Genomic DNA, 18,053 nt, shown 5'->3' with positions numbered 1-18,053 from the left:
GGGTTCATTGGAATGGTGTCATTCTTTCGGCGTTTTCTATCCGGACAATGCCTTAACCACCCGTCATTACACAACCTGTTGAAAAAGAACGTTCCGTGGAATTGGACGGAAGAGTGTAAACGAGCTTTGAAGGAGATAAAAGAAGCATTACTCTCTAGTGATATGTTGAACCATCCAAATTTAGATGCAGACTTCTGTATATCTTGCGACGCTTCAATTAAGGGTCTAGGCGCTTGTCTCTTCCAAGAAGAATAAGTAAACGGAGAGAAGAAAAGCAGAATTATCAGTTTCGCGAGTCGCGTATTGACGGAGTGTGAGCGAAACTACTGAGTAATGGAATTGGAAGGTTTAACCGTCGTATGGGCATTTCGGAGATTCAGTTATTATATTTACGGTCGAAAAATAAAAGTTTATTCCAACAACGTCACAGCCGATGTCCTATCACGCATGCCGGAGGGAATGCCCGAAAATTGTGAATTTGAGGGAAAATTACGGAACGGACAGATATCGTTAATGGAAGACCCGATTCACTGAGACTACTACCTACAGCTGTGCAGACAAATAAAGACCTTGCATGACGCCGATAGAAAAAGGAATAAAGTAAAGGGAATACTTAAGATAAATCCTCAACACCGGTTAGCCGGCCGTAGTGGCCGAGCGGTTCTAGGGGCTTCAGACTGGAATCACGCGACCTTTACGGTCGCAGGTTCGAATCCTGCCTCGGGAATGGATGTGTGTGATGTCCTTACGTTAGTTAGGTTTAAGTAGTTCTAAGTTCTAGTGGACTTATGACCTCAGATGTTAAGTCCCATAGTGCTCAGAGCCATTTGAACCATTTGAACCTCAACACCAGTTAGCGAAATGTTACAAATTACTTGAAGGAGTATTAGTTCATCGGACAACAGAAACCGGAAGAAGGTGCGTGTGCATACCCCATGCCACCTGTCTTGGGGACACTTGGAACCTATAAAATGCAAGGAGGAAATATCGATGTATTGCTACGTTCCTAATATGCATCGAAAAACGGTACACAAACTCCTAAAAAGTTGTCTAGAATGCCAGAAAGCCAAGCCATTTAATCTGTCTAATGCTTTGCCATTAAACCCCACATTAACCCAGAGACCAGGGCACGTAGTAAGTATAGATCTCGAAGAAGCACTCCCGACAGTAAGAATAGGTGCGAAATAGCTTGTGGCACTTCTAGATCTGTTGACAAAACGTATTCGTACGCGACGAAATCGTCAGACACGCAGCCGACTATAAGAAGAATACAGCAGGATTACTTCCCACGTTTCGGCAAACCGGAGGCCATACTTCCAGAAAATGCCTCGAACTTTATCGGCAAACAATGGAGAGGTTTACTCGCAAAGAACAACATCAATAAAATTTTGATTTCGAATTTCAGACCACAGTCAAACTTGACAGAACGCGTATTTAAGGAATTCAACCGATTCATCCGCACATAGATTTCGAAACGCCAAACAAAATGGGTGGAATTTGTAACCCCGTTGGAGCAGATAGTCAACAACCGGCCCCACATGTCAACCGGTTACACGCCACCAGAACTGATGTCGAGTCAAAGGGAACGCAACGAGTGGATCGATCCTATACCTAAACCTCAGAGTGATGAAGAAGAACTCGATGTAAAACTCAGACAGGCCATGATTTCACATACATGCGAATATCAGAAAGAGAGCACACGATAAGAAGAACGGGAAGTGGTAGACTACAAACTTAATCAAAAAGTACTAGTGCGGGCGCATTGCAAACCTTCATTACTGTACCGTCTAAATAAAAATTGGAGGTACTTGTACGAGGGTACGAACATAATTTTGCCCAAACGACACAATGGTTGCTATCTCATATGCGATCCTCTGTCTGGAAGAATAAAGGGTCTATACCACCACTAGTACATTAAGAAGTATGCTTCGAGCCAAGAAAATAATAATGACCATTGAGGAAGATTTTGCCGATCACATCTACAAAAAGACCGCTGAAAGACAAGAAGAAGAATGAATCCAAGAGTCAAGACACTGCCGCACAGAAAACAAGAAATAAGAAAAGGAAATTACTAAGGAAAGTCGCCGACCCCATTTACAGGAGAAATTATGGAATTCGTTTTGAGTTTGTTATTAAGAAGATGAAGTCCTACGCGACTGCTGGCCGTGGATGACGATTTATATTGAGGTTTTATTTGAATACAAAGGAAAGACGTAGCCGTTGAGCCGACTTGAGGCATTCTACATGATGAATTTTGTAGGATGTAAGACGAAGGAACAGACGGCGCGACACGATGGAGAGAGAACAATTATTCGTAACCACCCCATGTAACGACAGATATAGACGTGCGGGTGGCAAAAGAAACTCCAGCGGCAAGTGAGATAATGAACCACGTGGACCGAGCGGTAAGAAGAAAAACAAGGCGATGTACGCCGTGACCCTGACGGAAACATTCACAGAATTTATCAGTCATTTGCCCCTTGTCACGCCATCTTAAATATTCGCGGATCACCGCGCGAAGCGAATACTCGAGAGCGCAGGAAGACGGGATAATGCGACCACGCCTATTCAAAATGAAAGTTTCCACATTTAAAGATTTACCCCTGTGAGAATGCTAGTTCATTGACTTTAACAGTGGCGATTCAAAATATATACACGGACATTTCCCCGAATATAGAGAGCTATATAGCAATAAATGCATCCGAACTAAAGACTTATGTCAAGTACCAAGTGTACACTAAACACGAACAGTGGTATATGGTTCTACAATTTCTCCACTCGTATTTTATGACGAAACAAATCTCTGGTGAACAGCCTGGTATGAGTGTGCATAGGACACAATATTTCGGCAATCGACCACGTTGCCATCATCAGGTGCGCCCGAGATTTAATTCGTAACAGTGGGACAGTCAAAAAAATGGCTCTCAGTATAATGGGACTTAACATCTGAGGTCATCAGTCCCCTAGACTTAGAACCATTTAAACCTAACTAACCTCATCCATGCCGGAGGCTGAATTCGGGCTGCTCCGCTCTGAAGCGCCTAGAACCGCTCGGCCACAACGGTCGGCTGGCATAGTGATTTCGGAGCGGAAATAAGATATTACTGAACAATGTGTAAATGAAGTGAGCGAGTACTCACGCTACGTTTGTAAATCTGATGTTCACATCCTTATCCCTTGCCCTATTAGTGGTGTAAACTTAGTGTTAAGCATTACCTAAACCACAATTTTTTTATTGTTTCATGATAGAAGTCACGGACATTTATCCACATGGATGAACATTTAACATAATGAGACTCCAGCTTCTTAATGTCCCTGTCTTGCCCACGTAACTGTAGCGGGACTTTGAATTTCGCCGCGCTACACTCGTTCCCTCAGACATAAATTATACCGGTATGGGCGCTCGCCGGCAGAGAAAATACTAAAATTGTAACTCTTTTTTTATTTTCTATCTCAAGCGCAGAAGCTTAATGCAGACGTAAAAAACTTATTAGCTAGTCTTTATCTGATTTTAATGTGTAGACATATTGAGGTAGTTATGAAATTCGGAGGATGGAAGTAGCAAAGTAAATTAAATTGCATTCAGTATCAAGATGATTTTAATTGGCATAAATTAGTGATTCCTGGACGATTGCAAGATTTCGGAGCAGACTTTTCACGCAGAAATAAAGTAGGAGATTTTTGAAGACCTGGAAGCCGCACGAAAGAAGACATGTTAACATGGTAAAAGATGAACTCTTATCTATGCCATTTCCCCCTGTCAGTTACATTTTGTTATCCTCTGTTCTTTTGCAATAATTTTTGTAGTGGAAATTGGTTGACCTTTTGCTCAAAAACGCCACAGGGACCCACCCAACAATAGCTTTTCCGAATCACGAAGCCCGATAGCTTTTTCTCTAATACGAAGTCCGATTTGCATTTCATTCTTTCCCTTTTTCACAGTCATTTACGGTTTTAAAACCCCCTTTTTATTCACCATTTCTTCCCACATTTTCAACCTTTTCTTTTCTTGTCTTCTTTTTCTTCTTTTGTATTAACCACTAAAACTGGCGACCGTGACAGGACAGATTGCCTGGTAACGCCAGACAATAGTCAAAGCGACAAGTTCTTCCTAGCCGCACGCCCACTGAGTGCGAGAGGCTCTTGCCATTATTTGGGCATTCCGTAAGTTTCGCTACTTTCTTTGGGGTAAACATACTCGCATATACACAGACCACCATGCCCTTTCTTTCTTGCTTCATACACGGCTCACCCGATGGTGCCTTTCACTCCAAGAATACAGCTTCGAAATTATTTACATTAAAGGTAAATCAAACGTAGTAGCCGATGCCCTGTCCCGTTTGCCGCAAGGCATAAAGGATTTTTCGATTTTCAACCTTTTCTTTTCTTTTCTTCTCTTCTTTTTCTTCTTTTGTATTAACCACGACACAACCATGTCAAGATGCGGTGAGACAAGACCACAGACTACCATCGTCAACCCATGGCGTTGAACGTCAAAGTGTTTTGTGTTCGTGTGCAACATGCAAATTTGTTAGTGTAAATATAAGCGATAAGGAAATACCACGCAATTCACACAAAAAAAACTGTACAAAAGAGACAAAACCCCTGAACTAACTAAAACATCGTACAAATATACAGAAAATGATTAGTGTATAAGCAATCTACCTTTGATTTTAATGTTAGCTTATAAGTTTCTCTCTTTTCAGCAGGCCTGAATTTATTAAGTAATATGGAAGCTAGATCGAAGTGTTGTACAGTTACTTTTCAAGAGTGAATGTCACCGCCTGTGCATAGACAGAGGAACTGAAATAACCGCGGCACCGACCACAATGAACTGAAGCATAATAGTGCGAAAACAATGGACTTTAAGTTCAAAGCATAAACACTCCTATGCACTTATTTGATAAATATTGTGGATATTATGGTATATGTGTTATGTTAATTAATTTAAGAGTGCGATTTTGACGATTTAGATGAATGCATGTACTGTGTGCAACTACATCACTGGAATTACGCATGGATCACGAGAATCCAGTAGTTCTCGTTCTCCACATGGGAGACGATGTGATGTATTTTCACACTGCCACATCTCGTCACAGAAAACACTGATTTGAGCAATGAAAGAGGCCAAGGGCCATTTATGTACCAATGTATAAATGAATCCAGTACAACTGACGCGCCTAAGAAACTATAGACTCACTCAGCGCGCATGTAAAAACATCGATATTAAAGACAGACTCTGAAGACAGTTGAATACTAAAAAAAAACAAGCGCGCAACCCATCGACCACTGCCGAACGATATCAGTCTCTTTTTATCTCCTGTATAATACGGACGCACCATTACATAGGGCTCGTTATTAGAATTGTCATTTGTTAAACCCTGCAGATAAATACTGTCATTTTTTGCATGTGGGACTAGCATGTGTGAAAAACGCAGACTGGTTAATGAATGGACATTTCTACGTGATTTGTAAACTTTTCAAATCACTCAAGTTCTGTCATTGTTATTGACGTAATTGTTAACATGTTATATGTACGTTAAGTCCAAGTTCGTAATTACAGTGTCAATTATCCTAAATTTGTGTTTGGTTAATCATCTACTTTCGATGTGCCAAGTTTTTTTTTTTTTTTACAGAGCCAACCGTGTCCGACGTGTCATTCCGCGGACAGAACAGTCGAGGCCGACGTTAACATACTACCTATATTCCCCCCTTGTAATATTCCTCAAACTCAGTTTTAGACTGGCCCTTAGGTACATTTTCAGTGCGAGTGACGTCCGGGACTTTCTTAGCAAACTGTACTTCTCCTACTGAACATCGCTCGCACGAAGCCTCACTGTTCCACAACACATAACCAGTGAGGAAGTACGAATAGAACTGGAGAGAAAAGAAACTGGTGGCACAACCTAGTTAGAAGAAGGGATCTGTTGATAGGACACACACTGAGACATCTGGAGATCACGAATTTAGTACTGGAGGGAAGCGCGGTGAGGGGGCGGGTGGGGGAGGGCGTTAGAGTCACACAGGGAGACCAAGTAATGAATACAGTAAACAGGTTGAGAGGGATGTGGGTTGCAGCAGTTACTTGGAGTCGAAGAGGCCCGCACAGCATGGAGTATCGTGGAGAACTGCGTGAAATCAACAACAACCTTACTATTATTTCAGTATTCAAATAGCATTTGCTTCTTTATACTATTTATCACAAATGGGATATGTCGTGCCTGGATGTAATATAATTTCAATAGTTGTAGACAGTTGCTTATTATAGTACACAAATATTAGAAAACTTGCACGTGCACATCACTAATGCTGTGATTGTTATATGAAACTTACATTTGCTTTAGCTGTTAGCATGAGGACCCTGAGACTAGTCCATCAGTAGACTCAGATGAAAGCTGTACATTTTAGTCATAACACGATATGAGACACACTATTAACTACGTATACATGACATCATAAACACTTTAACTTCAGACCTGCACAATCATCATTAAGCTTGCCCTTCAAGCCTAACCAGTCACTGTTATGAATTTAGTTTTTACAGATAACTGTTACACGGTACTAAGATTTTAAGACGAACAATCTTTAAGTTCGATACTTGAAATCTATTCTTGGCAATTACACTTTAATAAAAAATCAACTATCCTTGTACGAAAAATACGTGGAGTACGTCAAAATTTGGCCTGACTGAATACTTATAGTGTCAACTACTCCACACAAATTATTGTTTTTCTTATGGGAGGTAATTAGTTTTCAGTTCAATGCTGGGATTATTGCAGCACTTGGAATAGGACCTTGTTTAGGTAAATGATTGCGCATAAAATAAGAGTGCCCAACCCATTGTTTAGGGAACAAAAACTTATTATTCATTAATAGAACAGATATGTGGTCTCTATGCAATTAGTCAGTACTCAAATGATTCTGTGAGATGCAGGTGGTGGCAGTATCGATCTCACGTGGCTATTCAAAAAATGTGCCAAAAAATATCCATGGCTCTTGCTGTATATTCTCTTCTTGGTACGGTGTTTCAGTGCTAACCAGTAAATACCTTGAAAAATGAGCCTACGTTTTCCGACACCCGAGGCCACATAACATAGTTTTGCCGCTCTTCTTGCGTCGTTCAGTTCACAAGGTGTGAACACTTTGCATGCTATCCACCAATTTGCTGTACGTGCAAAGGAGCCTTTCTTTCACGTTTCAGACGATTACACACCTACTTCCCACTTGCATGAACCAGTGTTTCAACTGAAGTTCTAACGTTTCAATTCTTTCACAGACTATTAATTTTAGAACTACATCAAATTCGAGTGGCAATACACTTACGTTGCGCACACTAATTTCGCTGCATTAAAGCAACACGCTGAGTCCTCCCTAACAAATAAATCCTCAGTTAAGTCACAAATTTCGCATCATACCCCATATAATCTTACTTTTGGTGATAAGTGTGGTTATGGCAGTGAGTCAAATGATTTTATCGAAAATCGAAATTACTGCATTTACCTTACTGCCTTGATTATAGCTTTAAGGATGTCATGAAGGAAAATGTGACATGTGACAGTTTTCTAAATCCATACTGATTGGCAATGAGGTCCTTCTATTCAAGGAACCTCATTACGTTTGAGCTGAGAATATGTTGAAGAATCCTATAAGAAATGGATGGCAAGGATATTGCATGTCAGTTTTGTTAATGACTCCTGCTGCTCTTCTCCTAGATGGGTGTCTCCTCGAACTTCTTCCAACTACGGGGCACTGTTATTTGTACTGGAGATTTACAATAGAGTTTGGTTAAGAGAGAAGCTAAATCAGACGCAAATTCGGTGTAGGGTCTGATAGAGATTCCATCGGGATTGGAGCCTTGTTAAATCTCAGCTGTTTCTCGACACTAATGACACTAATGGCACATCTATATCTGTCATCGTCACAAATTAGAGCAATACCCCACAATACCACCGCTAAAGAAACATTGCGGGATACTAATTCAGAGTTTCTGATTTTGCTTTGCTATTCTTAATTGCTGTCATTACCTGGTCTGCGAGTGTCTGAACACTAAATTTGGTACCAGCTTTACACAATACTGGCATTCCCTTGGTTTTGTGATAGATCCTTCCTATTCTGTTACAGTAGTCTTAGTAGGAGTGAAATTATGAAAAATCCAGGACGGAATGTGACAATATTACGAAAAGGAAAGTTGCAACTCACCACTGAGACGAAATGCTGAGTTGCAGATAGGCACAACAAAAAAGTCTCAGAGTTAAAGCTTTTGGCCAATGACGCCTTCGTCAACAGTAGACATGCACACACACACACACACACACACACACGCACGCAACTCACACACATGACTGAAGTCTCAGGCAAGTGAAACCACATTGTGGGCAGCAGCACGAGTGCATGATGGGAGTGGCGACTGGGCGTGGGGAGAGGAGGAGGCTGTGGCAGAGAGGGGAGCGACAGTATGGTGGGGTGGGGGACAGTGAAGTGCTACAGGTTAGACAGAGGGCAGCGGAGAGGTGGGGAGGGAGGGGAAGTAGCAGAAACGCAGGGAAATAAAAGGACTGGGGGTGGTGGTGGAATGACGCCTGTGTAGTGCTGGGATGGGAACAGGGCACCTTACTGGATGCGTGGGGACAGTGACTGACAAAGGAGGGCGCCGGGCGGGTTGTGGGAACCCGTCCAGCTCCTACCCTGTTCCCATTCCGTCACAACGTAACCGTCATTCCACCACCAAAGACAGTCTTTCTATTTCCCTCTTTTTCTGCTACTTCCCTCCCCCTCCCCACCATTCCCATTCCCAATATCTAACATGCAGCACTTCACTGTCCGCCGCCCACACATACTACCCCTACCCTTCCCCACCGCAACCTCCTCTTCACCCCCACCCTGTCGCCACTCCCATCATGCAGTGGTGCTGCTGTTCGCAGTGATGTTTCAATTGCCTGAGAGTGCAGTCGTGTGTGTGAGTTTCGTTTGCGTGAGTACGTGTGTGTGTGTTTGTTGTCTATTGTTGACTGCAGCCTTAATGACCGAAAGGTTTAATTATGAGTCCATTTGTTGAGCCTATCTGCGACTCGGTAATCTTAGTAGGTTAGATGAAATTCTCTTTCATTAGCCAAATACATCTCATTTACATCTCATTTACATGTAGCCCCACGTTTTGCCTAGCATTTATTGACCAGTTGTCTCTTTTTCTTTAGATGTTCCTTTAAAGTGACTGCAGACTGTGGAGTGTCCCTCTTATCATGAACTGCTCTACATATGTACAAAGTGCACAGTTGACTGTTCTTATAAAGCTGAACCGCAATTTTTCTACATGTTTTTCTCCAGAGCTAAATATTTCGAGTTTTGTACTGAAATAGGTCACAACTGCTTCTATATCTGGTTCGCTGAACATATATGTATTCTGCTACATGTTTTAGTTGCCATTTGTACGTTCTAAATCGTTGTTGCTTCATGGTCATTGATACTAGTTTCTGTGTGAGCTTCCTGAAAGAGTTATGGTCATTTTGAAACTATCAGATGCAATATCACTAGTGGGCTCCCAAACAGTCTGTTTTAGGTAATTCTCAGACAACTCATTTAGAGGTGTTTCACCAGACATCTTGTCAGCCCCACCTCTTACTAAACTGTCATTTTCTCAGTCGATTGTTGCACAATTAACATCTACTTCAACAAAGAGAGTGTGACTTGGAAACTTACGTAACAGTGCTTCGGCTTTCTCTATAATATTTTGTTGCATCTGGAGTAGATCTAGGACAGAGGGACCTGATTCCAAATTAATGCCCACCAATGATACTGAGTCTTTCCCAGACAGCCTCACACGCAGTTTATGTTTCTGTTTTGGTTGGTACAATTTGTTAGTAACCTGGCACAAATTCCCTACTATCTCCATGTATATTTTCGATACACGCTGAAATTTTTATCAGTATCTCACTGCTGTCAGTTCCGCGTTTCCACCAGCCTTCTATACCGGGTATTATGTGAGCTCTACTGGGCCTGCTTCAAACCCTGGCACGATGTTATCGGTGATTCAAAAGTTGATCACTTGAACTGCAATACTCTCGCCAGTATGTGACTCTTCTTTGGAACTATTACTGACACTTTCAGGTCCCTATCGTTATCTGGACTGGATGAAGAGTAGTCTAATCTGAAAACCATTGTGTCCACTCCACACCCAAACAGCTACCTGAGCAGCAGCCTCTGATGTGTACCAAACACCTGACCCATTTACGGTGTCTACTCAACCCCCTGACGCAGGTCCAAGAAATTTCAGGCTGCTTTGTCACAGAACCTTCGAACTCTGAGTCAGTAGTTACTTTCGATTCAGAACGTGGGGGGCACGACCAGTTTTGCACTGCAGCAAATTGTCTCACTGAAGTTAGATGAGTGAGACCACCATTATCAACCTCCTCTGACAGTTGAATGATCCAAGTGTGGCCGAAGAGCGCGGCCAGCTGCCGGTTGCACCACGTTCCCTCAGCAGTTGAGGGACTGGCCTCTTCAGCAGGCTGAATAAGGCTTCCAGCCGTAGACAGTGAGTACACTTAGTCTTCCCTCACACCGTTTCTTGCATTTACCTAACGGATACATTCACTTGCCGTACATTTGAACTTCCTACTGTTAACAGATGCTATCCTTTCGGGTTTGCCTCTTCTTGACACTGCACATACCATATTACTCAAAAGTTGTAGTTAGTCTCACTGACTCAGTTTCGATTTCAGTTGAAGTCTGCACCTCCTATTTGTTGGTTAGGGTGATAAGTGCCGCGTGCTGAGTCCTCCCTGGTCTCTGCTCCACTGTCCGTGCAGCCTAGTCCTACCAATGGCAGACCACTCACAGCCAAGTGGATGGGCGGTGACAGATCGTGTACTTTCTGGAGAAACTGCTGACAGCCAAGTGGATAAGCAGTGACAGATCATGTACTATCTGTAGAAGCTGCTGACAGCCAAGAAGGGTGAGCGGTGATAGATCATGAACTTCCTGTGCAAGCTTCTTACAGCCAAGTGGGTGAGTTTTGATAGATCATGTACTTTCTGGAGAAACTGCTGACAGCCAAGTGGATAAGCAGTGACAGATCATGTACTATCTGTAGAAGCTGCTGACAGCCAAGAAGGATGAGCGGTGATAGATCATGAACTTCCTGTGCAAGCTTCTTACAGCCAAGTGGGTGAGTTTTGATAGATCATGTACTCCCTGTAGAAGCTGCTGACAGCCAAGTGGATGATTGGTGATAGATCATGTACTTCCTGTACAAGCTTCTTACAGCCAAGTGGATGAGTAGTGACACATCATGAACTTCCTGTAGAAGCTGATGACAGCCAAGTGGATCAGCGGGGACAGATCATGTACTCCGTGTAGAAGCGACAGCAGGAGATGGTAGTAACTCGGGTATCTGTGGCATATCTGATACATTACTGCTGGTAACTCTCCAGAAACACCCATATACAGCAGCTTCCAGGCGACTGATCTTAACTTATGAACGCCAGCTAACTCTTCCCACGTTCGAGGACGGTGTTCACAGTAGGGCTGCAGTGTGGCTGGTGTAATGTTTTTCAGAACAGTAAACAAGTACCATTGAAGTAAGCCTGCAGATCCTTCCTTATGTTCTGGGCCAGTTAAGCTCCAAGTACAGCTAGTTACCGTTAAGATCTGAAGCAGTCCGTTCGCAAATCGATGTTTCCTTTAGAGTGCAGCAGCATCTTCTATAAACGCTACTAATCTCGTGAAATTTTTAGAGGTTGTAGTCGAAAACCAAATGAGAATTATCGTTAGTTTACAGTAAATGCAGACAACGGGATACATGTTACTTACAACAAGCGCTACAGAAACACTGATTTTATGCGACACACGTACTACACATCACTGGTAACTTATGACAATTTTAAAAAATTTACGTCTATTCACTTTGATACACAATTAAAGATTGGATAAATGTTTCTTTGAATGAGGCTGCTACTCCGATAATTTTTATGGAGGTTGAATGTTGATCGCAGCTGATGATGCAGCACAAAATACGTACCTGATGGTACATAGCGTACGAAAACGGAATATATTACAACTCAAGCAGGATTTAAATACAGCTAACACGAAAAATGTTTAAAATTGATGTGAAGTTTTAGGACGTGACTCTTAGAGGAGAATTTATCTGTCATATCTGATTTTACTTGGACACGAAGGAAATAGAGGAAGTCGGTTGTTACTGTGGTGTCACCGCCAGACACCACACTTGCTAGGTGGTAGCTTTAAATCGGCCGCGGTCCATTAGCACATGTCGGAGCCGCGTGTCGCCACTGTCAGTAATTGCAGACCTAGCGCCACCACATGGCAGGTCTAGAGAGACGGACCAGCACTCGCCCCAGTTGTACGACGACTTTGCTAGCGACTACACTGACGAAGCCCTTCTCTCATTTGCCGAGAGACAGTTAGAATAGCCTTTAGCTAAGTCCATGACTACGACCTAGCAAGGCGCCATTAACCATATCTGGAGAGAGTCTCACTTGTATAACGAAGAGCGATGTACCACAATGATGGAATAAAGTTAAGTATAACCTCAGCTACGTACTTTTCATTATAGCATTAATTACGTGCTCTGTTCCAGAATTCACGCCAGTCGGTGTGAGTTGACGCGTGCCCTTTCGGTATCTCCGCCTTGTGTCTAGACTGTCTTGTCTAGACACAACAGTTACATTTTGAACTTGCGTGTCCAAGATGAACTCTGTAACATCAGTATGTCTCTAAAAAAAAAGTTACGGTGTGGAACATAACACAGGTAAGTAAACCTTTGCGAAAATTCTACCGATACGTTACACAGACAGATTACTTTTATCACTGTAAGGGTCGATGGAATATACAAGATGATTTTTTCAACCATGTAAAAACCCTAGTGATTGATCAATGAGAGGATAAGGAACAAAAAATGTCTGATTGGTGCCCAGAAACGCATGATCCGTATGCCAGAGACCATTTATACAATCATACTTTGTTACAGAAGCTGCAGTGTAATACCATGCAGCTACAGTTACAGTATGCATGATATCCTCATAGAGGGTGGTACTGTTTATCGCACATCGTGACCTAGGATGCAGGAAGTCGTGAAGGACGTACCCGAAATGATCAGACACTACACTTGGAAGAAAGTGTAACCAGCAGTGTGGAAGGCGGCCGGCATCACAGTTGCGGGCAGTGGACCGGCCTGTACAGGGTGAGCCAGGCGACCGTGTGGGGCATTCTCCATGACGACTGTTACTACCGTTACCACTTACAGTGTGTGCAGGGCGTACTAGCGACAGACCTTCCACATAGGGAACAGTTCTGTCACTGATTTGTTCACCAGGCAACCACGATTCCGGGATCTGTGTTATCCATCCTGTTCACAGACGACGGCACGTTTACGTGGAGTGGTATCTTCAACTCTCATAACAGGCATCTGTGGGATGGTACGCAGAACGCCCACGGTATGGTGACAGCGAATCATCAGCGTCGGTGCAGCCGGTATGTGTGGGCCGCGATAACTGGCGGCCGTATTTTGGGACCAGCCTTCCTTCCACATCGCCTAACAGGCCTGAACTGTCGGCACTTCTTGCGGGCATCTTTCTGGAAGAAGTGCTATTGATGAATCTAACGGTTATGTGGCTGCTGCACTTTGCAGTTAACGTCCGGACGCATCTCAACGGTGTCTTCCCTGGTTGATGGACTGGAGAAGGTGGCCCAGTTGCGTGTCCCGCTCGTTCACCGCATCTCAACCCGTGCGATTTCTGGTTATGGGGCGAGCTCAAGAAGTACCGTGCACGCGTAGCCAATTCCAGATGTGGAGACACTGGAGCGGCGTACTCATCCTGCCTTCGACGCTGTTCGCGTGCAGCCTGGTCGGTGTGAGCGTGGGAGGCAGAGCACGCTACGGCGCGTGTACACGCATGGATTGAGTGAGGCACGTGGAGAGCATTTTCAGTACATAGTGTAACTGTCGCTGCGTGCTACGGCGACTATTAGACTGCAGTCTTCGTAACGGTGTACGATCGAATAAATGGTCTCTAGCGTGGAAATCATTCATTTCCGGACGTAAGTTCATTAGACCTTTCTTGTTCCGCATGCTGTCATCGATCAATCCCTAGAGTTTTGAAACAAATACTAACAAAGAGATAGAGGGGCTGGCCAGTACATACCTCAGCTCAGTACAGCCGATAGATACACACACAAAACAAAACCGAGGGACAACCATGCCTCCATCCTTGCTACCCTTCCTATTTTCCTCTCCCTGTTGCTTCATAACCTGGGTTGTGAGTAACTGAATCTCCTTTCCCTTCTTCCCTTTCTTTCCCCTCTCTCCTCCCTGATGAAGGAACATTTGTTCCGAAAGCTAGGAACATAAATTTTCGGTTTTGTTTTGTGTGTGTATCTATCGGCTGTACTGAGCTGAGGTAAGTACTGGCCAGCCCCTCTATCTCTTTGTTAGTATTTGTTTCACATCTCTATATGAGATTTTCCATTAATCATTTTAATCCCTAGAGTTTGTACACTGCGGTAAAAAACACCCTGTATACGCAACATGATGACCAAATGGCATTCCAACTGGAGCTTTCTACAAAACCAAAGGCAACGATACACTGATACCCAACGACGTTGCGCGGTTCCCTCGCAGTATTCCTATGACTGCCCTGTGACCCGCAGCTGTTACTGCAACAAGTTCACGCCTGTGTGTACCACGGGTGGGTCACGCCCGTCTGTGCATAGCAACAACGTCTCACGTACGTATTGCCTATCATGCAGGAGCAACGCACTGTACTGAATACAAGTTTGTGTGACCCCAGGACAAGAGAGATTTCTGAACAATTGATGTATATTTATTGTATATCTTCTCTCGCTGTTCTAAAAATGGAACCTCGATATATTCAAGTAGGCTACTATTCAAGTGTGTTTGAATAAGACAAGCAGGGAACAGGTGGCGCAGGCAGCTGGAGGGAAGCTCGCACACACTCGCCTCTCCACGGCGCCGGCGAGGACGTCTCAAACCAGAAATAAGGCTACCGTGATTAAATAAACTGGCACCAAAAGAACCACTTGGACCATGAGTAACGGATGAAGCACTTACCTGAGTTTTCGGCTGTTAAACTATGTCCGGTCACTTCTGTATACGATTCGTATTAATTCGTATTAATTCGTAAAAATCCCAGTGCAAAACTTAAATATTTACTTCATTACTTCACAAAAAATTGCTGTCCATTATCATACCCAGCCTCATAGGAATCGAAAAAAAAAATAATTTTTACCTGTAACGGACTCTGGGCGACTGTAGCCGCTACATATGACCACCGCCACAAAAATGCGGATGAACCAACAAGCGTTTCTGCGGAACATCACGGAAGGTCGCAGGTGTCGGGCCAAGTGAAAAACTTTTCCCTCAAAACAACTTCACCGAACTTGCAGTCTGCTGAACAACCTGAAATGTTACGAAAAAGTGTAATCACAAAATGCACTTTTTTTGCAGCTACCTGTATAGTAAATAAAGAAACGTAAATTAATCTGAATTACACCATTTCACAAGATGGATGCCACTTCGCTGTTCCGAATAAACAGGGTGATTCACGAAGGTATGCAAATGTTTTAATTTGTTATTCTACAAGTAAAACTAAAGAAATAAGTTCGTGTGAACACAGGTCCGCAGATGTTCATCTACGGAGTTACGGCTAGTAAAATATTTTGCCTGAAATTTACCAACTTCGGTAATATGAAGCCATCGGAAAACTGTATGAGGTTACAGTAAAGCACGATTTCCATTTATTTTGTTGTTATTCATCTGGTGAAACTAATAAGAGATGCTCCAGGCGCGTATCTGCAGTAGTTTTTCAGAACATCCAGTGAAGCAAAGAAGTAATTTCGCAAAATTTTTAATTTATTACTTGGCCCAATTTGTTTTTTAAATTCGAGGCGACTGCACAAAGTTTTCAACCAAAGTTGTAGAGAATTTTATTTTGAAATAATGGTGCTAATAACTTTAACTGAAACTGTATGAATTTGTCAGATAATCTGCTTTTATTAATACCAGATCACACGTGAATTCATGTTGCAGCGGATAAAACAAAGCTCAGTGTTAAGGAAGTCGTACAGTGGGCACACAGTTTCACAATACATTCACAACAAATGTTCAAAACCGTGTCCACTGAGTTCAATGAACTTAGCTACACATGTATGAACTAATTTTTTAGCTCGTTTCAGTTCCACAGAGTTCTTCTTAATTTTGCCTATTGCATTCACAACGCGAGCAAGTAATGCCTCACGTGTATTGACTTTGTCCTCATAAACTACACTCCTGGAAATTGAAATAAGAACACCGTGAATTCATTGTCCCAGGAAGGGGAAACTTTATTGACACATTCCTGGGGTCAGATACATCACATGATCACACTGACAGAACCACAGGCACATAGACACAGGCAACAGAGCATGCACAATGTCGGCACTAGTACAGTGTATATCCACCTTTCGCAGCAATGCAGGCTGCTATTCTCCCATGGAGACGATCGTAGAGATGCTGGATGTAGTCCTGTGGAACGGCTTGCCATGGCATTTCCACCTGGCGCCTCAGTTGGACCAGCGTTCGTGCTGGACGTGCAGACCGCGCGAGACGACGCTTCATCCAGTCCCAAACATGCTCAATGGGGGACAGATCCGGAGATCTTGCTGGCCAGGGTAGTTGACTTACACCTTCTAGAGCACGTTGGCTGGCACGGGATACATGCGGACGTGCATTGTCCTGTTGGAACAGCAAGTTCCCTTGCCGGTCTAGGAATGGTAGAACGATGGGTTCGATGACGGTTTGGATGTACCGTGCACTATTCAGTGTCCCCTCGACGATCACCAGTGGTGTACGGCCAGTGTAGGAGATCGCTCCCCACACCATGATGCCGGGTGTTGGCCCTGTGTGCCTCGGTCGTATGCAGTCCTGATTGTGGCGCTCACGTGCACGGCGCCAAACACGCATACGACCATCATTGGCACCAAGGCAGAAGCGACTCTCATCGCTGAAGACGACACGTCTCCATTCGTCCCTCCATTCACGCCTGTCGCGACACCACTGGAGGCGGGCTGCACGATGTTGGGGCGTGAGCGGAAGACGGCCTAACGGTGTGCGGGACAGTAGCCCAGCTTCATGGAGACAGTTGCGAATGGTCCTCGCCGATACCCCAGGAGCAACAGTGTCCCTAATTTGCTGGGAAGTGGCGGTGCGGTCCCCTACGGCACCCAGGTCGACGGGCACGTGCACCTTCCGCCGACCACTGGCGACAACATCGATGTACTGTGGAGACCTCACGCCCCACGTGTTGAGCTATTCGGCGGTATGTCCACCCGGCCTCCCGCATGCCCACTATACGCCCTCGCTCAAAGTCCGTCAACTGCACATACGGTTCACGTCCACGCTGTCGCGGCATGCTACCAGTGTTAAAGACTGCGATGGAGCTCCGTATGCCACGGCAAACTGACTGACACTGACGGCGGCGGTGCACAAATGCTGCGCAGCTAGCGCCATTCGACGGCCAACACCGCGGTTCCTGGTGTGTCCGCTGTGCCGTGCGTGTGATCATTGCTTGTACAGCCCTCTCGCAGTGTCCGGAGCAAGTATTGTGGGTCTGACACACCGGTGTCAATGTGTTCTTTTTTCCATTTCCAGGAGTGTATGTCTTTCAGCCATCTGCATTCAAAAAAATGCATTGGTGTTAAATTGGGCGATCTGAGAGGTTACAGACGTGTAGCACCTCGACCAATCCATTTATGGCGAAAATGTTCATTTAAATGTGTAGTGACGGGTTGGCGAAATGTGGAGGCGCGCCGTCCTGTTGAAAACACATTTGCAATCGCGTAGCAAGTGGAACATCTTCGAGCAAGCGAAGGAATTGTAAGCATGTCTCGTCAGTTAGACGTGCTGGGAAAATATTTTATTAGATTCATCATATCAATGACGACGAAGTAAATGGAAATCATGCTTTACCTTAACCTCGTACAGTTTTGCGATGGCTTCGTACTAGTGAAGTTGCTGAATTTCAGGCAAAATCCTGTATTAG

The 18,053-nt window shown here is 44.0% G+C and overlaps 1 protein-coding gene across 3 annotated transcripts in view; it reads right to left on the bottom strand.

Annotated features, from left to right (window-relative positions):
- The window catches only part of LOC126108582 (ankyrin-3-like), a 90,476-nt gene that overhangs the window by 59,709 nt on the left and 12,714 nt on the right, over positions 1–18,053 (bottom strand). For all 3 annotated transcript variants that reach the window (XM_049913877.1, XM_049913879.1, XM_049913878.1), the window contains exon 2: positions 15,264–15,433. In XM_049913877.1, coding sequence (XP_049769834.1) covers positions 15,264–15,351 — 88 coding nt within the window. In that variant the 5' untranslated portion in view covers positions 15,352–15,433. The remainder of the gene's footprint in view (positions 1–15,263; positions 15,434–18,053) is intronic.

This window comes from Schistocerca cancellata, chromosome 11 (genome assembly GCF_023864275.1).
Source record: "Schistocerca cancellata isolate TAMUIC-IGC-003103 chromosome 11, iqSchCanc2.1, whole genome shotgun sequence".
In the NCBI taxonomy this organism is placed as follows: Eukaryota; Metazoa; Arthropoda; class Insecta; order Orthoptera; family Acrididae; genus Schistocerca; species Schistocerca cancellata.
The sequence above is the reverse complement of the archived record's forward strand: the minus strand, read 5'-3'. Positions and strand labels throughout refer to the sequence as shown.